This window comes from Eptesicus fuscus, chromosome 18 (genome assembly GCF_027574615.1).
Source record: "Eptesicus fuscus isolate TK198812 chromosome 18, DD_ASM_mEF_20220401, whole genome shotgun sequence".
NCBI classification, from domain to species: Eukaryota; Metazoa; Chordata; class Mammalia; order Chiroptera; family Vespertilionidae; genus Eptesicus; species Eptesicus fuscus.
The window spans coordinates 37,433,047-37,456,678 of record NC_072490.1 but is presented as its reverse complement, the minus strand read 5'-3'; the positions used below and the strand labels follow the sequence as shown (position 1 = coordinate 37,456,678).

The following is a 23,632-nucleotide window of genomic DNA, read 5'->3' as shown; positions in this document are numbered from 1 at the left end:
GGGAAAGAAGGACAAAGGAACATCAAGCAGTTGCTGCTGCATAAGCCCCACCAGGGGTTGAGCCCACAACTTGGGTATGTGCCCTTTCCAGGAATCAAACCTGCCACCTTTTGGTGCACAGGACGATGCTCCAACCAACTGAGCCACACTGGCCAGGGCTAGAGAATTTTTATTTTTATTTATTTGTTTTTTTAATATATTTTATTGATTTTTACAGAGAGGAAGGGAGAGGGAGAGAGAGTCAGAAACATCGATGAGAGAGAAACATCGATCACCTGCCTCCTGCACACCTCCCACGGGATGTGCCCGCAACCAAGGTACATGCCCTTGACCGGAATCGAACCCAGGACCTTTCAGTCTGCAGGCTGACGCTCTATCCACTGAGCCAAACTGGTTAGGGCTAGAGAATTTTTATAAGTTTATTTCAGCCAAACTGACAACATATTCTGGGGATCAGTTGATTATTTTTTTAGAGAGAGTAGGGGAGAGGGAGAGATAGAAACATTGATGATAGAGAAACATCAATTGGCTGCCTCTTGCATGCCCCCTACTGGGGATTGTGCCCACTATCCGAACCAGCGACCTCTAGGTGCACGGGACAATGACCGGGCTGGAGTACATTTTTAAAACAAACCTCGGATCTCCTAAAATCAGGACATCATTGTTAATACTCATTCTAGAGCCAGCTCTCCTATTGCTTAAATTCTGCTAGATTCTCAAACCCAAATATCTCATTTTAACATGCTTACTCTCCTTAGTCTCAATCTTCTATTACATGGGTGATTCACATGTGAACCATACTAAATTGTTTTTAAATCTCTAACAGCTTAAAAGGTCCCTAGCAGCTGATGTTTTTACCAAAAAGTCATTTTCTGTTGCTTTTGGGACACTTGAATCTGGGGCAAGCTACTTATTCTCTCTGTAACTTTTTATTTTATTGCATATCAAATCAGAACAATAATTCCCCATTCCTTTTTTTCCTCATAAGAAGAAAGAGGCTAACTAGAACACTAATGTCCAAAAGTTAGCAAGGAGGCTCAGAGGACAGATACTAGAGCCATACTACCTAGGTTCAGATCCTAATTTACAAGCAGTATGACTTTGGGCAAATAAGCTGACATCTTTGTGCCTCAATTTCCTCATCTAAAACAAGGAGAATAATATAGTATCTAGCTCAGATGGTGTAAATTTGAAATGAGATCATAAATGTAAAGTGTGTAGAACACTGACTTGCCTATGGCTAGATAAGTGTCAGCTGCTGCTGCTAAGATCATGATGAGACATTTTATTTTTGTTTTAATAGTTTATATTTAGTGACCCGGTGCACAAAATTCATGCACATTAAAAGGGGATTAATTAGAGGAAATATTTTAATATTGCTATTTGCCCTTTCTCTATAATAGAAGTTGCAGAGATCAAAGAAAATTAGTAAAATGTATATGAAAAGCTTCCTCCTGTCAGAGTCTGGCGTGTGCCGTGGGACCCAGAGTCAAGTCCCCGCCCACCTGCAGCACCTCAAAATCTCGTGAAACCCAGACCCAGCTGGCCCCACTCCCATTGGGCGAGATCCAGACCTGGCCGGCCCAAACCCCATCAAGCCCCACTGGGTGGGGTGTACGGCCTCAGGTCCCCTGCCCCTGCCCAGTGCCACGCAGCCTCAGGTCCCTGCTGATTGCTCCTTAAGGCTTGTTATGGGAACTCATCGCTGTGGGTGCATCCATTTTGTGAAGGTGTGATGGTCAATTTGCATATTCCCTCTTTATTAGATAGGATTATGTTAGAAAAACTATAGGACAGAAAACATTTCACAGACATGGAGTCAAATTTTAAAAAACATTAATTTAGAAAATAATAGGTAATAAAGCAGTTGTATTAACAATTACTTAAAAGTTAAAATTTTTTAAATGTATATTAAGGCTCTCTACCTGTGTGGCTCAGTGGTTGAGCGTCACCCTATGAACCATGAGGTCACAGTTTGATTCCCAGTCAGGGCACATGCCCGGGTTGTGGGCTCGATCCCCTGTAGGGGGCGTGCAGGAGGCAGCCGATCTATGATTCTCTCTTATCGTTCATGTTTCTATCTCTCTCCCTCTTCTTTCTTCTCTGAAATCAATAAAAAAATATTTTAAAAAAATGTATATTAAGAAACCCATAGACATTCAAAATATGTTTATATTATAAAAATGAAGGGGACATGGTTATAACCAACTTACAAATACAGGAAATGAATAAAATAGATGTTAAAATTTAAAAGTTTTATATATATATATATATACTAGAGGCCCAGTGCACGAAATTCGTGCACTGGCGGGGGTGGGGGGAGGAGTCCTTCAGCCAAGCCTGCCCCCTCTGACAGACTGGGAGCCCTCAGGAGATGTCCTACTGATGGGGAGCGGGCCTAAGCCTCAGTCTGGCCTTCCCCTGCGGGAGGTGACTGGGTTGATCAGGGGAAGGCACCAGCCCCATCACCCCGCTGCTGCTGCCACTGTCACAGCCGCCAAGATGTTTTCACCAACACGGACTCCAGTCCCTTCACCTTGAAAAAATGACAGCTTTCTTTAGGCACTTTTAAGATGTGTCTTTCATAGGATATGACATTTCTTTTCTTTCTTTCTTTTTTATCCTCACCTGAGGATATGTTTCCATTGATTTTTACCGAGCTTGGAAGAGAGAGGGAAAGACAGAGAGAAACATCAATGTGAGAGGGACACTTTGATTGGTTGCCTCCTGCATGAGCCCTGACCTGGGCCCTGGCTAGGGAGGAGCCTGCAACCTAGGTACATGCCCTTGATCAGAATCAAACCTGAACCCTATGGTGGGCAGACCAAGCCTCTATTCACTGAGCCAAACTGGCTAGGGCAGGTTATGACATTTCTTAGTCCTCCAGCAGCGGACCTTTGTTTTTCCTCCAGGAGTGTGGTGGAAAAACCTTAGAACACCTTCTTAGGTTCTTATTACTCAAGTTACCAAGAACACTGTGAGAGGCAGCTTACAGGGAGCTTAGCCAATGAGCCTTCAGAAAAGGTGTTTCTTCTGCAGCTCATGCACAGAGGAGGACCCCCTTCATTGTGTCTGCAGGGCTTCCGTCCACTGGGCTGGGGGCATGCCCCAAGCTGCGCCCCCCCAGCCCAGCGGCCCTGCTTTCTGTCAGCTGCGCTTCTGTCTGCTGGGCCAGAGGCGTGTCCCAAGCTGCGCAGCATCGCTCCCCGGCCCAGCGTCTGTCCGCTTGGCGTGTCCCAAGTTGCGCTGCGGCGGCTCAGAGCTCACCCCCAGCCCACCGCCCGCTTTCTGTCAGCTGGGCTTCTATCTGCTGGGCCGGGGGCGTGTCCCAAGCCACGCAGCGGTGGCTCTGAGCAGCCCCAGCTCTGAGCAGCCCCGGCTCTGAGCAGCCCCCGGCCCAGCGTCTGTCCGCTTGGCATGTCCCAAGTCGTGCTGCGGTGGCTCAGAGCTCAACCCCGGCCCACCGCCCACTTTCTGTCAGCTGGGCTTCTGTCTGCTGGGCCGGGGGCGTGTCCCAAGCTGCGCGGGTGGCGGCTCTGAGCATGCCCCCAGCCCAGCAGCCCAGCGTTCTGTCTGCAGCTCTTCCTCCCTCTGTGGCCTGTGAGTGGGACGCTAGCGTCGTCACCATGGTGATGACGCTAGCGTCCCACCCTGGTGCTAGGTGGGCCGCCAAGCAGCCCTGGCTCTGAGCAGCCCCTGGCCCAACGGCCCAGTTCTGTCAGCTGGGCTTCCATCTACTGGGTCGGGGGCATGTCCCAAGCCGCGCAGGGCCAGCTCTGAGCAGCCCCCAGCCCAACGGCCCGATTCTGTAGCTGGGCTTCTGTCTACTGGGCTGGGGGCGTGTCCCAAGCCGCTCAGCGCCAGCTCTGAGCAGCCCCCGACCCAGCGTCTGTCTGTTTGGCGTGTCCCAAGTCACACTGCGGCAGCTCAGAGCTCACCCCCGGCCCACTGCCTGCTTTCTGTCAGCTGGGCTTCTGTCTGCTGGGCCGGGGGCATGTTCCAAGCTGCACAGGCGGAGGCTCTGAGCGTGCCCCCAGCCCAGCAGCCCAGCGATCTGTCTGCAGCTCTTCCTCCCTCGGCGGCCTGTGAGTGGGACGCCATCTTTGTAGCTATGTGGGCCGCCATCTTTGGTGCTATGTGGGCCGCCATCCAGCCCACCCGCGTTTCCCTTCGGCCCCGGCCCCGGCCCCACCTCCGCCCCGCCCTTGTCCCCCGCCCCGCCTTCTCCTCCAGCCCGCCCGCTTTCGCTTCGCCCCCAGACCCGCCTCCGCCCCGCCCTTGTCACCCGCCCCGCCTTCTCTCTCCTCCAACCCGCCCGCGTTTCCCTTCGCCCCCGGCCCCGCCTCCGCCCCGCCCTTCTCTTCCCTCCCCCCCCTGGCTTGCTTGCTTCTTCAAAGCTTTACTCCCTTCTGCAGCTCTTGGCTTCTTTGGACACTGTCTTGATATGCAAATTAGCCGCCATCTTTGTTGGGGTAATTTGCATACTTGTCCTGATTGGTTGGTGGGCGTGGCTTGGCTGGTGGGTGTGGCTTAGGTGTAGTGAAGGTGCGGTCAATTTGCATATTTGTCTATTATTAGATTAGATATGTATACACACACACACATATATATATATTATATTATTTCATGTATATGAAGTTCAAAACAAGATAAAACTAATATATAGTAGAAGTAGTTAGATTAATAATTACTGGGAAGGGCAAAGGGGAGCAATCTGGTGTGCTGGAAATACTATATATCTTTATCTGAGTGGCAGTTACAGTGTACACATAGGTAAAAATTCACTGCGCTACATACTTAAGATTTGTGTACTTTATGTAAAGTATACCTCAACAATAAAGTAAAAAATTTAATAAAGCCTAAAATTTAAAAATCCTAGTAATAAGTGCAGTTTGAACAATTCTAAAACTATTTTATTTTATCTTGCTTTATTTTAGGTGCTTTTGAATATCCATGATAATGAAGTCATTGTGGGAATCGCATTGACAGAAGAGAGCCTCCACCGAAGAAATATCACACATTTTGGACCTACAACTCTAAGATCTACTCTTGCTTATGGGATGCTCAGGTAAGAGAATGGGTTTACCATCTAGCTTAAAGTGGCAATTTGGTTTCAGGTTTCCCTTCAAAACACTTGAATTTCTTGTAAGGTACTGTGTGGGGATTTAGTGGATAAAGAATAGGATAAAAAGCTGATGATCTGTTTCTTTCTCTTGTGTCCAGTGTTGATTCTTTAGGATCCTGAAAATGTCACTTAATTACTATATCAGTTTTATTGATTTTAAAATGGGAAGATAGTTTTCATCTACCTCTTGACTAGCATTGCCACATTGTTTAGAAAAAATATACTGTATGTTGGGAAAGAGAGAAAATTTTACTTTTTTTCATTTCTGTCAGTGAAGCAGATGAAAGCAGAGATTTTTTAAAAATGTCTAATGTGTAAATGAACACAGAGAGCTTTTACTTATATTTTTAAATTTTATAACCACTGCAAGCTAGGAATTATCCTGGAATTTTCCACTTTCCCAAATGTAAGACCCAGCCTGCTTGCTTCTTTTCCCTGTTCCCTTTTTTATTGGGTGCTTCTTTCCACCACTCAGACAGGTTGTCTTCTCTACGTTTCTATTTTTTAGAGTGAAAAACGGGTTTGCTGTGAGTCTTCAATTATTATTAGTGAGGAATAAATGCAGAAACTTATGCAAAATACCTGTTATATGCAGTGTCTGGCATATCCTGGCAGTCCTCTTTTACCTGCTCATCCATGGAGTCACAGTTCAAACACAGTTAGAGCCTATCAATTCGATGACAATAATAGAAAACTGGAGACATTTGATCAAGTCTTCATTTATTTAACAAACATTTATTATCTACTGCCAGGCATTGTGGTGTAGGAGCCAGGGATATGAATAGTTATTTTGGGTGCAATGATTAGAAACCTAAGTAAGCTAGTTTAAGATTTAAAAGTGTTGATGGTGTGGGAAGGGGATTTAATGGAAAAATACTGAGAAGTCTTGGGGAATCCACAGGAAAACTGAAAGCCATGTTTCAAGAAGAGTAGGAACCAGATCTTGGAAAACTACCTAGACAGTAACTTTTGTCTCTCCCAGGGATTTGTGTGCTCTTTTCTCTGTTCATGTGTGTAAATGGCTGCCCGTCATCCACAGTTATGTATTCGCATTTTCAAACGACCAACTCCCTATTGCCTGGGGCTTCTAGTTCTTTATTCCAAATTCTTGGAAGAGAGAATCTGATTGACATAGTCTTGGTCAAGTGTTCACCCAGACACTGGCAGCAATGGCTGGGAGTACAGGGTTGCTAACAATTCTGTTGCCATGTGTGGAGGGGCAGGAACAGGGAGGTAGAGCTGGACAGGTGTTAAAACAAGAATCCAGTGTTATCTCCAAGAATCTCAACATCTTGAGAGGGAGGTAAATAATTACCTTACATGTAAAAATAACGTAATAGAATGTGCAGGACAAAAGGAGAAACCTAAAGACCTGTCTGAGGAGGGGGTGCTTCAGAGAGGGGGTAACATTTAACCACTAACAGTAATGTTTCTAATCCTGACTCTGTCACCTATAAGTTTTGTGTCTATGGACAGGTTTTGCATCAGTTTATCTGCAAAATTAGAATAGTATAGCAACCGAGCTCATAGGGTTATTAAAAGGATTAAATGAGATGATGCCTATCAATGACATCAAGTGAGGAATTACTGTACTAAGTACTCATAGTAAAGCAAATATTTTTATAGCAAAATTATTATCTTTAAAATTTATAAAGAAAGGAATACTGAATGTCTAATTGCCACTTCTATTTGAAACATTTTTGGGCTTGTTTTATAATGTACCAATACAGGTTTATATGCAAAATAATGTGTTTCCTAAAGGCATACATGTATATTAAAAGATCTAGAGACTAAGTTTTAATCTATAATGAAATGGGATTTTGGGTAATAGTAAAAGGATACTTTTAGTTATATGTAATGCTTTCTTTTTTAACCGCTAAGATATAGAGTCAACATGTAATTACAGATTGATTTTTTAAATGAATATTGATTGGTGTTCCTTCATGCTAATATAATAGGTCCTTGATGTTATAGCTTCAGAAATAGTCACCGTGGTAGCTTCAGCTGTTGGCTGAAGTCTCTTCACATAGGTTGTTTTCTTTTCTCTAGGCTCTGTTCTCCTCAACCTTCTGATATAATAGTTGATCCGATGTGTGGAACAGGGGCAATACCAATAGAGGTAATAACTTTTCTTTAGCTTTTAATAAGCAAAAGTTACATTCAGAATGTTCTAGAACCAATGAGCATATAAGACATAATGAAATCAAAGGCCTCTTTCCCTCCAAAAAAAAAAAATATATAAAAAGTTTGAAGCACTTTCATGTAAGGGTAGACATGAGAATGTAAATTTAGAAAAACCTAAGCTGACATATGATCAAAATGAATGAAATTATCAAATGATTTGACAAGTTATGTATCTAGATTTGTTCGCCAAAGTATAAAATACTTGATTAAGAATACTCCCCTTAAAACTGGAAGTATTACAAAACCTAAATCTTTTAGAGACTAGAAATCTAAATAGGTATTGAAGAAAAAATGAATTTTGGGGAATCAGAGTCACCTGAGAGGCTTTCATCAAACTCTAGGTCTCTTTTATATCCCCTGTACATCACCCCTCTACATCACTCTTAAGTGTCTGGGCAAAAGAAAAAGCTGTGAAGCACTGTGTTCATGGATGAGGGGATATTACCATTTACAAAGAAAGGTGTTTGTTACTCATCCCTAAACAGAGGGCAGAACTTCCCCTGCCTTCATGTCAGAAACCTATTACTCTGCACAGAACATTGTTCAGGCCTAGGGGAGTATGCCACCTTATTCCATAAATATGTAGCGGCTAGGTATTTACATTGTGCTGACATGTTTTTTACCTAAAATTGCAAAATCCTTTCAGGGATATGGTGGTTATCATTCAAAAGCCTATATATAATGGAGATTACATTGTATTTTGAAATTCTCAAATATTCTAATATATCAGATTATGCAAAATCTTATAATCACAAAAGGATATAGGTTAGTCAGTTTGATTTGGTTGTTTTTTCAAACTACATTTGTAATTAAGGTCTGTAATGCCTACTATAGTGTGCCAGATACTGCTGTGTGAAGGACTGAATAAAATGCTGGACCTGAGTTCTCAGATTTGTTGAGAGTCAGACAGGCATAGAAATAATTTAAAACAGCACAGTGCAGTGACAGACATGTACAAAGTACTCTGGGGAGGGGCAAATGAGGCAGCTTGGAGAGTTAGGGTTTATGCACACAGCTAGGTCTTGAAAGATGAGTAGGAGTTCAGCAAGCAGAGAAAGAATAGGAGGACATTTCAAATAGGGGGTATAGCAAAGTTGACAACATGCAGGGTTTTGCCACTTTAGAAAAGCACTTGACTATTGGATTGGATGTCTTATTTGTTGACAATTGAAATGGTTTTTTTCTTTAATCAGTTTTTGCAGTTGTGACTTCTGTTTCAATATATACTCTTGTCTTTTAGGGGGCTACTGAATGGTCTAACTGCTTTCATATTGCTGGTGATAATAATCCATTGGCTGTGAATAGAGCAGCAAATAACATTTCATCTTTACTGACCAAGAGCCAAATTAAAGAAGGGTAAATTTTTTTTCAAACCTCACCCAAGAATACACTTACTGATTTTTAGAGGGGAAGGGGAGAGAGGGGGGAAAAAAATTGATGTGTGAGAGAACATAAGAGTGGTTGCTTCTTTACGTGCCCCAGAGGGGGATCAAACTCACAATCTAGGTATGTGCCTTGATGACTGGGAATCAAACCCACAACCTATACATGCCAGTGCTCCAAACAACTGAGCCACACTGGCCAGGGCAAAGAAGGGTAAACTTTTTAAAGTTTCTATAGCATCTCTAATACTTAGATATTGACTTTATATGATTAGTACCCCCAGTGTATTGTGACATGATTTAACCAAAATAAGCATATCGAGACTCCATTTAAATTTTAAACAATTGGTTTTTTATTGATTTTAAAGAGGGAGAGAAATGTCAATTTGTTGTTCCACTTATTTACGCATTCATTGGTTGATTCTTATTTTTCTATTTTCTGAACATTTTCTTGTTTTTTTAGACCCTCTATACCTTCACTTTTTGTCTGTTCCACCTGTACTATTTCTTACCTAGATTTTTTAAAGGATGTTTTTATTATTAGAGGAAGGAAGGGGTTAGAGATCAAAACATTGATAATGTGAGGAACATCATCGATTGGCTGCCTTCTACACTCCCTACTAGGGATTGAGCCATCAACCCAGGCATGTACTCTGACCAGGAATCAAACCAGCAACCTCTTGTTTCCTGGGTTGATGCCCAACCACTGAACCACACCAGCTAGACTTCTTACCTAGATTTTTAATATATTTTTTTGTTATTTTGTTGCAGTTATTGGTGCTTGTGATTGTAAAACCTTTTTTTTTTCAAAGTTTCTCACTCCCCCCCATTATATCATGATTATTCTTAAATTCTTCTTTATTATATATCAATAGTATAACCCTTCATTTATGCTCATATTTTGTTTTCCTGTTGTATTTTACTTCTTAAACCAGTAGCTTTGCCTTAATGGGATTTAAATTATGCTATTATTATTATCTTTTGTCATCTATATTAATATATGACAAAGAGGGAGGGGGTAGAGAGAAACATCGATTTTTTGTCCCACTTATTTATGCATTCATTGGCTGATTCTTGTATGTGCCCTGAATGGGGATCAAAAAACCCGCAACCTTGGCATATTGGGATGATGCTCTCACCCAGGGGTGGGGAACATCCAGCCGGTGGCCTACAACATCATTTGGTCTGGCCCTGCCAAGGCAACCAACCGAAGGTGGGACTCAAAATTCAATGAATCTGGGAACTTTTTTCATAGCAACACAAATTTACATTAAGTGAATTATATTAAGCTAATGATGTTATAGTCAAATGGCCCTTGGCAAAAAGTTTCCCCACCCCTGCACCAATTAAACTACCCGGCCAGGCCCTGTCCTCTATTTTTTTTATCTTACCTTTCTTTGCTTCTTATTTAATAGTATGATACAAATACTTGTTTTTTAATCTTAAAGTACCTCTATATTCACTAATTTTACATATCTGCTTTTAGGTCTCCTGTTATTATTCTGTAGATTTATCAAACTTTTATCTTTCAGATATGTCACCTCACTTTTTTTCCCTCTTTAGTGTTGATCCAGTGTCTATTTTATCTGTGTTTTACATCATCAGTTACATAATTTACTGTTGCAAGTTTTCATAGTTGTCTGTTACAGTTGTGTTGCAATCTTGTTTTTCCCCTTAATCCTTTTTCTTAAATCGTAAATGAAGCAGATGTAATCTTTTGCATGCTAACCTAACCATTAAAAATCACTTGGTCATTCTTATAAATTTGGTTTTATTTTATAAACTTATACTTCTACATTCTACTTTTAAATTTTTGATTTTTTTTTAAATTTTTGATTATTGATATTGTCAATATCAATTGATATTTTAGTAGTATTTTGTACTTTATAGCAGTCTCTCCAGAAAAAAATTTTAAATTTCATTCTTCAGAATATGTTGAAGCACCTTTCCTTTGTACCCACAGCAAATTGTCCTGGGGCTTGCCCATAGATGCTATTCAGTGGGACATCTGCAATCTGCCATTGAGAACTGGCTCTGTGGACATTATTGTAACAGACATGCCTTTTGGAAAAAGGTGGGACCGTTTTTTAAAATCTGAGTTTTACCTTCACTTGTTATACTAGTACCTATGTGTCTTCTAAACCTGTTGTATTTTCTGAGTTTATGTAAAAATCTTTCGTTCCTTTTAGCAGACTGTCAGCAGAGCAATTTTCACTTAAGCATTATAACAAGACTATTCTTGCACAGGTGGGGTACCGATGGCCCACCCCAATTGGGCTGGGCTGGGGGGGGGAGGGCAGAGGCAGTTGGCCAGCTGCCCCGCCTGATTGGGGTGGGGTGGGGCCAATCAGGGGGAGGAGCCGAAGGCAGTTGGCCAGCACAATTTGCATATTATCCTTTCATTATATAGGTTATTAGATTCACCCTTTTTTTCTCTTCTGAAAACTGAGGAATGTATTACATTTTAATCCTGACCATCACAGGAAGTTCATCCTCTTTCTAGACCATTGTTGAATTACATAATTCAAAAAGGTTGAGGAAAACTCAGTTCTATTTCTCAGTATAAATTATTTTTAATCACTGATTTAGTTCCTACAATTGACTGCTCATGCTCATTAAGAGGACGGTTTATATGCTTACAGTTCTCAAAGTTCTTTTCTGTAAACTGATTCAAAATTCTATGCAATTTTAGGTCTGATTGCTCATTTCATTAACATATAATGCTCTAGCTTCTAAATGGCAACTGTTTTTCATACCTCAGGATCTTACTGCAATGAGTTTGTCTGTTAATTCTTACACAAGGATATTTTTCCATTCATTTTTTTAGAAAGTGGGAAGGAGGGGGGAGACATTGATGAGACACATTGATTGGTTCCTCCCACATGCGCCCTGACCAGGGCCAGGGATCAAGCCACAACCAGTACTTGCCTTTGACTGGAACCAAACCCAGTACTCTTCAGTCTGCGGGCTGATGCTCTACCCATTGAGCCAAATAAGCTAGGGCTGCCATGAGTTTTTAATAACTTCTCAAGTCTTAGATATTTTTTGCATGTTTGACTCACTGGGCCTTCTTTTATAGGATGGGCTCTAAGAAAAGAAACTGGAACCTTTACCCAGCTTGCCTATGGGAGATGAGCCGTATCTGTAAACCAGGGACAGGCAGAGCTGCACTACTTACTCAGGACAAGAAATGCTTTACCAAGGTACAGTGCAATATCTCAAAAACTCAGCCGGAAGACCCGGGGATATTAGTTTGAGCAGGATTTGTGTTCCCTTTCCCCAATGTTTCTTATTGGCACCTAAGACTCCTGGTTGGTCTACAACAGGCCCACAAAATCATTTGGTGGCGAGTTAAATGTTTGACCAAATATAGCAGGCTAATTTTAAAAAAAAAGTTCCCCACCCCTGGTTTAGAAGCAGGCAAGTCATTGAAGCTAATTACTTTTATGCCTTTTGTGTGTACACAGGCATTATCTGGAATGGAACATGTATGGCGCAAAGTGCACACTGTTTGGGTGAACATAGGTGGTCTTCATGCTGCAGTTTACCTTCTGAACCGTACACCTCAACCTTTTGTTCATCCTTCAGGACAAGATAAAGAGGAACTTCTAAGTGCAAAGAATGATTAATAGTATTTGTGCTTCCTGACACTAGAAATGCCAGAATTATCTTGCTTTAAGAGAAAAATAGTATTTAGTATTAACAGAAGTACAGTTTGCTGTTTAAGTTGGTCTAAAGCTCTTCACCCGGGTTAGCAGATGTGAATATAACGTCATGGAATTGAAAGTCCTATGAGAGAACATTTCTTCCTTTGCAGCTGTTGTGAAGAGGTAGTTGGGCAATTGGTACTTTTCCTAAAATGCTCTTGAGATTTGGGTTTATATTTTATTTTCAGGCTTTGTACCAGTTCCTGTTGTCCATTGTAGCCACCCTGGCCAAATGGAAAAACAGAGAACATAATCATAGCATCTTAGGCAACATAGATACTGCCTATGTACTTTTGCTATTTAGTTGCTCAAGTTCTCTTTATGTCAACCTTAAAAAATGTATTACATTTTGTGAAAGTGTTTGCCCCACGATGAGATGAAATCTCACAAGACCTATAGAAAAGTTTACCATCTGCCTTAAAAATTAAAATATGCATGTTGTTATTCAGGTTAATACATAGAGGACTAGAATTTAGCAAAGGAATTACAAAGACACATTCTTATTTGTAAATAGTAGCAAATACACTAGATGAAGAATGGGACCAACAAGTCAAATTTAAAGATTTTATTTTTCAGTACACAAGTGGTATTGCTTTTCAAAGTCAAACATAAACCTGTCAAAATATTTTTGGTTTCTTAAAAGGACAGACTGATTTATCTTTGAATTAAAAACTTCACCTGAGTTCTCTGTTGTTTTCTCTTGGGTCACTATTCATATTTAGATGCTTTTCCAGCTGCAAAGAGAGTAGAAAATGAAATTACCTCGATACTATTAAGTCCTTGTGAAAACAGTGCTTCCCTGGGACAGAGTACTTGGGGCTTTATGTGGAATTCTTTATAGTATTCAGAGTTTATTTTGTAGTCAGATTTTCAATGTCTTATTAGTAATATAATAGTACTAATATTACTTTTGATGTCTTACATTTCAAATAAAAGGACAGTACTTTGAAAGAACAGAGTTCAAATTAGTAGCACAGCCAACATTCCTAGTCTGGTTTTCTCTCTGATATACTACCTCACACTTGAGAATGAGTGCCATCATAATGTAGTTGTATTATGGGATTAACATAAAACAACTTTTCACCTCTGATAAAAGAAACCATTTAAACCTCTGTGGGTCAGTATAGCCCACAGAAATGGAAAGTATAAGGATCACATCCATGTACACCACTGTTTACCAAATATTGGGTACAGGAACTTCCAGAGTGGACATTTAATATTTGATGAACAAATGAATATTTTTGCATATTGGCTTAGTTTTTATATCAAATTTGAGCCTGTTCCTTCTTAGCTGTAGTCTTAAGTACCACCATAAAACATGACCAGATTGATTAAAGATTATGCAAATATGTAGAGCATTGTCTGCAATAGTTTGAAGTCTTTCTATCCTAGTACTATGTTTTAAAATCTGATGGCAGGAATAGGAAATGGGCTAACAGGACTCAGAGGAGCTGGGATTGAGTTACATATGACACTGTCACCTAAATCATTCTGTGACTTTGGTTTTTACCTTGAAGTGGGCCTCCTACACCATGGTAATGTGGAAAGATGGGACGGTAATCCTAATCTGAACACAAAATGAGCAAGTTATAATCTAGACATTTTGTTACTGGGAGAGTCAATATATTTTAGAAGGAACAATAGCAACATAAACTCTGAGACAGATTTTTTTTTAATTAAATGAAAGGAAGATGGTTATCTCCCAGAGACTGACACTGGTGAGAAAAGGAAACATTTGTTAAACACTTCTTTTAAAACTAGAGGCCCGGTGCACGACATTCGTGCACTGGGAGGCGGGGTGATACCTCAGCCAGGCCTGCAGCCTCTCGCAGTCCTGGACCCCTCGGGGGATGTCCACCATTGGGCCTAAGCCGGCAGGTGGACATCCCCCGAGGAGTCCCACCATCGCCTTTGCACTCGCCAGCCATGAGCCCGACTTCTGGCTAAGCAGCGCTCCCTGTAGGAGCGCACTGATCACTAGGGGGCAGCTCTTCATTGAGTGTCTGCCGCCTGGTGGTCAGTGCGCGTCATAGCAACCGGTTGTTCCGCCATTCAGTCTATTTGCATATTAGCCTTTTATTATATAGGATGGTAGTAAGACTTTCTGGAAACTGCCAAAACTGTAGATTCTGGTATGTTCAGTGTCAAATATAGCTCAGGTCTCCACTGCAAGAACCAAACAGTAAGTTGAAGACTGAAAAAAAAAGGAGGTATTTTAAAAGGCCTGTAGAGTACCTAAAGTAAAATAGAAACAGTAAACAGGCGTAGAAAAAGTAATACATTCTTATTTCTCAGCATAGCCTTTTCTAAAAATTTCAGGTGAGATGTGGGAATTTCAGTGGAGATATGGTAAAAGTTTGAAAATTCCATGAGGAGAAAAAAAATCACATTTAATTATTGTACCTTGGTACATTTTTTAAAAAAGAATCAGCCCCAGCCAGTGTGACTCAGTGGTTGAGTATTCTCGACCCATGAACCAGGAGGTCGAAGTTCAATTCCCAGTCAGGGCACATAGCTGGGTTGTGGGCTAGGTCCCCAGTAGGGGGCATGCAGGAGGCAGCGGATAGATGATTTTTTCTCATTGAAGTTTCTATCTCTCCCTGAAATCAAAAACATTTAAAATAAAAAGAAGAAACATACAGGTCTCCTATACCAAATCTTAAAAGTGCAATATGATTTTTGTGAAGAAAAAAAAAAAGTATCACTGTTTAAAGAGACCTACACTGTCACCCTTATATTTTGCACCAAAGCTAACATATTTGCTAATCAGTTGTGAAGTTGTAGCCATTTGATTATATATATTCATGATAAAAGCAATTTTCACTGGAAAGGGAAATGGTATTTTAGTTTTTCTCAAGATCAAATTCTAAATCTCCAACTGCCTGCTATAATTATCCTTATGTGTTCCATCTAAAACTCAACATGAACATACCTTTCTCCATTAAAATTTTCTTTGGGTCCTAGCATACTTGTTCTCCCAGTCATCCAGCCTTAACACTGGGAGTCTTTTTGTATGTGTCTTTTTTTAACACCATCTAGTTAATTCAACAGGCATTTGAGGGTTTACTAGTACATGTGCTACAGCAGCTGTTTTTCAAACTTTCTGGCCTCAGGACCCCTTTTTAAAAACTGAGGGGTGCCTGGGCTGGTTTGGCTCAGTGGATAGAGCGTCGGCCTGTGGACTCAAGGGTCCCAGGTTCGATTCCAGTCAAGGGCATGTATCTGGGTTGCAGGTATATCCCCAGTAGGGGGTGTGCAGGAGGCAGCTGATGGATGTTTCTCTCTCATCGATGTTTCTAACTCTCAATCCCTCTCCCTTCCTCTCTGTAAAAAAATCAATAAAATATATATTTAAAAAAAAAACTGAGGGGCACAAATAGCTTTGATTACCATTATTTTTCCATATTATAAATTTAAAAAATTTTAAGTTAGTAACATATATTATTATATTAACATTTTCATGGAAGTAACTATTTTCAGAGTGGATTTATATTACATTTTTTGCAAATCAGTTCTCTCAAATGTCTGCCTTAATAGAAGGCAGATGGATTTTTTTCTTTCCACATTCAATTGATTGGGATATGTTACTAATTTGCTTTTGGTAATTACATGTATTGGTCATTTGGAAAATATTAGTTCACTAAGTAATATAAAGTAAAATAAATCTCTCAAATGTTGACCCAGTTCATTATTTAATATCTAAAAATCATATTACTATCACTATATCTCACAAAAAACAACAACTATGTACTAGAAAGATGTCAAGCTCCCTGGTAGTGGATACAAGTTTTCCCAAAATTCTAATTTTCACTTTAAATTTTGAATTTTATCACTGAAAACAGCAGTCAATTGTTTTCCTTGAAAGGCTCACTTCCTTTATATTCCAAAATATGTCTGCCAAATAGCCAACTCTGACAACCAAAATTTGATAGTCATTCTTTCCAAACTGCACGAGTTCTTTTTTCTTGAAACCACTGTCCTTTAGCATGTAGAAGTACTATATGCAATTTTCCTATTTCATCACTCATTAAAGTTATGTACTCAGGGTCGAGATATAATAAAATTTACTGTTCTCATATGGACATGAAGTCAAACTGCTAGATTCTTACCCCTGGGTGTATTCTGCAAATGCATGGCAGGAAAGAACGACAAGTACAGTCTGGTGTCACTGCCTTGATTTGTGCCAAGATGCTGCCAGTTTTACCCACCTTTGCCTTTTCACCATGTGAAAATATCCTGATAAACCATGAGATTTTATTCAACATTTTAACTATTTCAGGATATATTTTGTTGCCAACCTTTCACTTAAAAGTCTCTGACTAGTTGATGCTGATGCTGGACAAATACAGGGTGGGGCAAAAATAGGTTTACAGTTGTGAGTGCACAAAGTACACAGAGCTTCTTGTTTTATTTATTATTGTATTATTTTCCATATGTACCAACCTACTTTTGCCCCACCCTGTACAAGCAAAATAACAAGCCCAGTCACGTTTGTAGATTCATCCATTTGTAAGGCTTAAGTACACTTCTACAAAGATATTAACACAGAGTTCATGTCTGCACACAAATCTTTCCTATACAAGTTATTCTATTGTTAAAAAGTAGAGCTACCATTTTTTACTTTCCATCTACTAGTGGCAAATGTATATGGCTTTTTGTTTCTCAGTTATTGTGTGTTTTTTCAGGCAATGTCCTACAGTAACTTATTTCAGTAGCTTTTCCTTATAGTTTCTTTGAACTTGATTTTTCCTGTAAGCTCTGCAATATCTTAAATTCACCTTTTTTAAAAGCATTTTTAGACATAAGCTGTGGGTTGAACAAGTAATCTTACAATCTTTTTTTAAAGTCAATGATCCATTCTTAAATAAGAACAATATAAATTGGTTTATTTTGTGTTACTAAATTCTAAAATAAATTTTAAATTTAAAATTTTAGAAGTTTTGAGCAAATATTTAAAGCACTATTGCATAACAACAGGATGTACTTATATTTATACTTAAGCACAAAGAAAATGACAGGATTTCATACTAATAATTATATAATACTGAGGGTTGCTGGGATTATGGAAGGTATAACCTAAAAAGTAAGTTAATTCCTAAAAACAAATATTCATACCCTAACCCTACCACCTAAGGAAATTCTATAAAATTTAAGAATATCCTCTGTTCAATTAACATCAGTAATGATCTATTTCATCACACATCATGTAGACTTTACACACTTGTAAGAGGTAAATAACAGCTCAGTATTATGAATACTGTTTGACCTAAAAGACCTCCCCATGCTTAGGCAACTAGGAAGACAGCCTAAAAAAGTAAAACAAAAACCCACCACTCACTCCATTACTAATTTAATTACAATTGTGAGAGCTGCTATGACAACATTCAAGTTGGGGACCCAAAATAGCAGAATTGAAGACATCAAGGTTCCCTGAAGAAGTGATGTATTGAGACTGTCCTCCCTCTCAGTGATTGGCATTTGGTCAGTTATTGAGTCAACTTATTTCCCATTTTGATTGTCATCACTATACCAGACCTCATCACTTGGTGTCTGTACTACTGTGAAAGAAACTCCTAAGTAGTCTCTCTCTCTCTCTGCCTTCAAATTTCTCCCCTCTTATAATCCATCCTGTATCCAGCAACCAGATTAAATTTCTTAAGACTGCTATCATCAGAGAAAGAATACTGACTTATGCAATTCAAACCAGAATTCCTGGTCCTTAATTTGTTGGTGTGTCTACAGCAAAGTTGTTTAACCTTTAGTTTCCTACTCTGTAACTCCAGTTTATATATCAGCACCACACCATAACGACAAAGAGGCTCACTATCTGGTACACAATTGGTACTAAATAAATATTAATTTCTTCACCTAAACTATGTTTTCATTAGCTTTTGCCTATAGTGTGCACTAGAATATGTTGCCATTATTTATCATGATAAAAAGTGTGGGATGAGATTTTAACCAAAGGTCAGTAAAAAGAAGAAAGGCTGTAAGGAGTGTTAACTGAGTTGACAAGAATTCATATGGTTTAGTTAGCTGGTAAAATAACCCATTCTATAAAACATGATCTGAAAATGTGTAACTTTTGTTGGTAGGAAGATTCGATCTTAAACATGTTAGAAAACAATTAGCAAAGGTGACTAAGTACCAGGACAAACTAAAGGTCAGTGATGATTGTAAATTCTAGGATAAATGCTGTGAAGTTGGATTATTTCATGTAACCATGACTTTGAGATATAATCTAAGAGGCAGAAATAGTCTATCTAGTTACTATGAAGGTATACATCAAACCAGGAATAATTCATCAGGTTTAACCCTGGCCTACATAAAATAAATGTAAATATTTGATTCAATGCTAACATAGTTCTGTAACAATCCAGTTTCTCGCCCCATCAAGAATGGGGAGTCTTAAATAAGAAAAAAAAAAAAGGTTCTGTAGAAGTATGTCCTCCAATATAAAACAGGATGTAACAAAATCTTACATAATATAACAAAACCAAGAATTTCCAACCTGCAAAGTAAAGTACCAGACTCCTGGATGTGACCTAACAAAGTGCTCTACAATTAAAAGACTGGCATAAAACAGTCAAACCAGTCTTAACCTTGTGATGCTGATCCCTATCATATTCTGGATTAACAGTTGCAAACCATAATTGTACCAAACCTCCTCCATGCATAAAAAATATATGGGAGCAACATTATGTAGTTCAAATTTTGCAAATCTAAAAAAATTAAAAGCCTGTACAAAACCTTCAATTCTCTCATGCAAGTTTAAGTGCTACAGTATACTTAGTTTTTGTCCTAGAAAAAATAGTATGGCTCTACTTCAAAAGGAGATAGGTTGCTGGTTTATTAAAAAATTATAAAGCCTAAGGAAGTAAAGCACAGGAAGAGGTTAAGTACAGTGGTTCATACAGGAAACCTAAGGAAGAGTTGAACGGTGGACAGATGAATAGATTGTATTCAGAGACCATGAAGCATCAGTTTCCTTTATGAATAGAATATTAACAGACTTGGGTTAAGCATGACCTAGTTTCTCCAAAAAAGGAGCCTTGTTTCTGTGTTCTGTGGACTTAAACTATTATCTGGAAAATAATTTCACAAATAAATCAATAAAACCAACAGGTACTGAGAATCAAAAAATAAATCTATATCCTTGAGGAATGCTTTTAGTGGTTAAACCAACAAAATGTAACTTTCATGTGCAAAAACAGTATTTGAAATATTTTAACATCCGGTTTAAAAGAAAAAAATCTGACCTGAAAGTTCCCAAAACTATTAACTATCTCTGCCTTTCAAAATGTTTTCCCATTCAGTTTTTTGGAAGGGAAAAATTCTCCAAAAAACAGTTGAGGAAAAAATTAGGGACATATTGGATCAGAAAAGTGTTTCTCAAGTTGTAGTCATTTTTGTCAGATAAATAGGAATACCATAGCCCCAGGCTGTTTTTACAGTGTGGTTTAGGAGCTGCCAATATCAGAAGCAAATAAGAAACTTAAAAAAAAAAAATGCAATTCTGGTGCCTACCTCCCCTATGTCTCAAATGAATTTGAAAACTCTGAGCTTAGGACTGGGGATCTGCATTACAAATCAAGTCAATTCTGTGTATTGAAAGTTTGAAAGACCCTTATCCTAAGGGTCTCATATTCTATGGAAAAAGTTTTAAATAAACAACTTTAAAAAATATAATTGAAATCTGTAAGGTGCTATATTAGTACATAACTCAAAAAGCATTTTAGTGTTAAAATATATCTATTAATTTATACTTCATCAAGATGAAACTTAACTTTGATGTTTCCTGTAACTTAAGATATGATACTTATGGCCTCATCTGCTAGAAGTTTTTCCAAAAATGAAAACTTGGGGGGCTGAACTTTAAGGCTGGTTTTCATTAACATCACATATAGTCTTATTACCATTATGGTTTCATGAAATCCCACTTTCCTAAAATTAATTATACATTCTCTTTTGAAATAAAACTAGTCACTACTTGTTTTCTCAACACTGTTGTCCAAGGAAGATTTATTTTTAGTAAGGGCTTGTTGAATTTAGCTCACAGCTAGGTTCAGCTGAAGTACAGAAACAGGTAAAATAAACAAGCCGGGGGGGAAAAACTCCTAAATGGATCACAGAGGTCCAACTTTATTTCTTTACTGCTTAGCATGAAGAGAAAGTTATCAACATCCATATTAAGTATCTTGCAATCCACAAGTTTGTGGCTGTAACTACACTGTCCATACAATTTAAATTATATAAAATTAAAAATGCAGTTCTTTAGTCACATTAGCCACATTTCCAGTGCTCAGTATTAATATATGGTTAGTGGTTACCATATTGGTCAGCACAGATAGATAACATTTCCATAATTGCAGAAGGTTCTATTGGATAGTGCTAATCTAGAGCACTAGCAAGCACACAAAGAACTGTTTAAGAGACCACAATAATCTATCAAACTTTACAAAGGCATCTACATGCCATTCTATGTTATTTAAGATTGGCTACACATCAAGGAATATGTGCTTGGAGCTTAGTGTTACTACAAGACTCAACAAGAACCTGTGCTCAGAATAGTTAAGAGAATTCAAACAAGCAATGACAACAACCTGAGAAGTGCTATGATTCAACATGCTTGTTATGGGATCAGGAGAAAGCACTATTTTTTTTTATAGAGAGTCGCTATTAGAACCATAGATCAGAGAAGGCAAGATCATAGGGGAGATGATACCTGAGTCTTAAGTCTTGAAGGGTCAAGACCATCAAAGTTAGAATTCCAGCAGACAGAACCCTACAAAATGGTATGACTATGTAACTATGATTTGGGTAAACAGTAATCAATTCAGTGTGACTTGAACAGTGTTGGGTGTATGTGAAAAATTGCAGCAAGTGAAAAAGCTGTTAAGAACAGAGATTAGCCCATTGAGGGACCTCGTATATCAGGGATGATGGAATTCATCCTGTAAGTAGTTAGGAGCCAGTGAAGGAGTTGCATCAGTCATTTGGATGCTCTAGCTATGTTAGCACAATTGTCCTGGCAACATTTAAGATGGATCAGAGGAGGTAACAGGAGGCAGAGATAACTGGTTTGGAGGCTCTTAGCATTATGGCAAATGAACTCAGTAACTGATGAAAACATAAATCATGGGATGGACTGAAAAGTTATTCAAAGGAGATAAAAAGGATATGTTGCTGAATCTCATGTCTAATTCTCAGTAAAGAAGTAGTCTGGGTACCTGAACTGAGAGGTTAGGGGTAGAACCCCAGCTGAGGAAAAAGATAATACTGGTTTAAAAGTGAGGCTTCTGCTCAGGTTGGGTGGCCTTAATTGGTGTTGGAACCAATCTGTCTGGTTCCATGACTCACCGGGCTATCAAAACAGGAGAGGAGAAAGCCAATGGTATGTCTGGAGACTGGATGAGCAAGTACAACAAACAGAAAATGGGCTCAAAATATGAGTGAGAGTTGCTAAGGTGCCTGATCCTGGGGATGCAAGGAAGGGGGCCTAAAATTTTAAGATAAAATTTTATGATTTAGTAAGGGTTTCTAATGGGGTGAGTATAAAACTCAGTCTGCCTCTCACTTTATCCCCAGGAAAAAGCTACAAAAAGGATTTTAAGTAGTAATAACACGCAGTCTTGCTGTAAAATCAGTCCCAGGTGAATGCCTGAACTCCATTTTCCTCCTCCACTCCTTCCATAATTACTTTGCGACACAAATTCAAGTCTGTGGGAAGACATATAGGGCTCACCCTCAAAATCTTACATCTGCTCAAACCCCTGCAGGACAACGCCCCGGACCGGGTTAAACCTGGGCAGAAGAATCCCGCCCATCATCTAGAAGGAGACTCGACATGGAGGCGATGACGAGATCACGGGAGAGGGAGGGGTTCTTCCAGGCCCAGGGCGGTCCTTAAACCGGAGACAACAGAGAACTCCCATAAAGGTATTGCGGCACTCCCCTCCCCCTGTCTGGAAGGGCGCGGCCTTCTCTCCGCCGCCTCCACTGCCGCTCCTTCAGGGTAGCACCTCACGCCGGTTTTTGGAGAACAAGCCCCTCCCATCCACAAACCAGCAGGACCGACCCCCGCTCCTTTCCTCACTCCCACGATCCGGGAGCAGTTCGGGCTCGTAGCTTTTTAGGCGTCGGGTGCCTGGGGCGGAGCCGCGGCAGCCGCCACCCAGAAGCCTCCGCCGGGCAACCCGCCCCCACCTCCAGCGCGCGCTTCCTGCCACGTTGCGCAGGGGCGCGGAGCCAGACACTGCGGCGCTGGGCCTCGCGAGGAACGTACCAACGACCGCCACCCCCGCCGACCCGCGCAGTGGTTTCGCTCAGTTGGGACCTGCGCCAATAGTAAGGGGCCATTCCCCGGATTCAGCAACCAATCAGATGTGGAGATCAGACAGGCGGCGGGTAAACCGACTCGCCCGAAGGGGAGGGTGGCGGGACGCCCGCGCAGAAGCCACTTTCACTGACCCTCCTCCCGCCCCCCGCACACACCCCACGTTAGGCCGACCGCGCCCGTAAGTCCAACTCTCCCCACCTACCTACCCACCCACCCAACCCAGAGAGCAATGCGAGACTCCCTAGGCGGCTGCGCAATCCCGAGCCTGTAACTGACAGACCCTTTACTCCAACCAGAACACGCCATTTGTGTTTTCACACACGGCGGGAGACGCGGCGGCCAATCAGTGACAAGAACTGAGCCGACAGCGCTCCTCCCTTTGCAGTAGCAATGGCTCCGTCCGGATTCGAGCCTTTTCCACTCCTCCCTCCCCCTCCGGTGGCCGCCGGGCGGGCCGCATTCCTGCCTGCCTCTCACCTCCTCTTTTCCTTCCAGCGTAACAAACATTATGCGCCCGAGTTCCCGCGGGAGAAGGCAACCCCCAAGTACCAGTCAGACCCCCTTAGCCACCCGTTTCCCCCACCGTGTCCACCGGTCTCCCTCCCACCAGAGTCCCGCTCCCCTACCTAGCCGAGGCTCTCTGAGGAGCCGGAGCTCAGAGCACAGCCTCTTCTCTAGGCGGCCCCGGCGGCTTCCGCTGATTGGCAACAAGTTGGCCAATGGGTGTGGGGCGGTGGGCGGAGAGGCCAATGGCGCGGCGGGAGGGGGCGTGTCCCAGGTGCCCCTGGCGCCGGCGCTGGTAATCCCCGTGCGGTCAGTGGCGTTTCCGCTCGGGCAGCGGCTGAGTGAGCTGCTGCCGCCGCCGCCGCCGCCGCCGCAGCCGCCGGGGGAGGGG

The 23,632-nt window shown here is 40.8% G+C and overlaps 1 protein-coding gene and 1 long non-coding RNA gene across 5 annotated transcripts in view; one reads left to right on the top strand and one right to left on the bottom strand.

Annotated features, from left to right (window-relative positions):
* Positions 1 to 13,080, top strand: part of THUMPD3 (THUMP domain containing 3) — a 23,971-nt gene extending 10,891 nt beyond the window's left edge. For 3 of the 4 annotated variants that reach the window (XM_054729702.1, XM_054729703.1, XM_054729701.1), the window contains 6 exons: positions 4,938 to 5,068; positions 7,175 to 7,244; positions 8,550 to 8,665; positions 10,655 to 10,765; positions 11,771 to 11,894; positions 12,159 to 13,080. In XM_054729702.1, the coding sequence (XP_054585677.1) occupies positions 4,938 to 5,068; positions 7,175 to 7,244; positions 8,550 to 8,665; positions 10,655 to 10,765; positions 11,771 to 11,894; positions 12,159 to 12,320 (714 nt within the window). In that variant the 3' untranslated portion in view covers positions 12,321 to 13,080. The remainder of the gene's footprint in view (positions 1 to 4,937; positions 5,069 to 7,174; positions 7,245 to 8,549; positions 8,666 to 10,654; positions 10,766 to 11,770; positions 11,895 to 12,158) is intronic. The other variant, XM_054729704.1, reaches the window with a different exon arrangement.
* Positions 12,949 to 23,632, bottom strand: LOC129152141 (uncharacterized). Its single transcript, XR_008558864.1, has 3 exons — positions 23,364 to 23,632; positions 13,909 to 13,965; positions 12,949 to 13,132 (listed from the first exon to the last, which is right to left on the bottom strand). It is a non-coding gene; the product is annotated as an uncharacterized LOC129152141 (long non-coding RNA).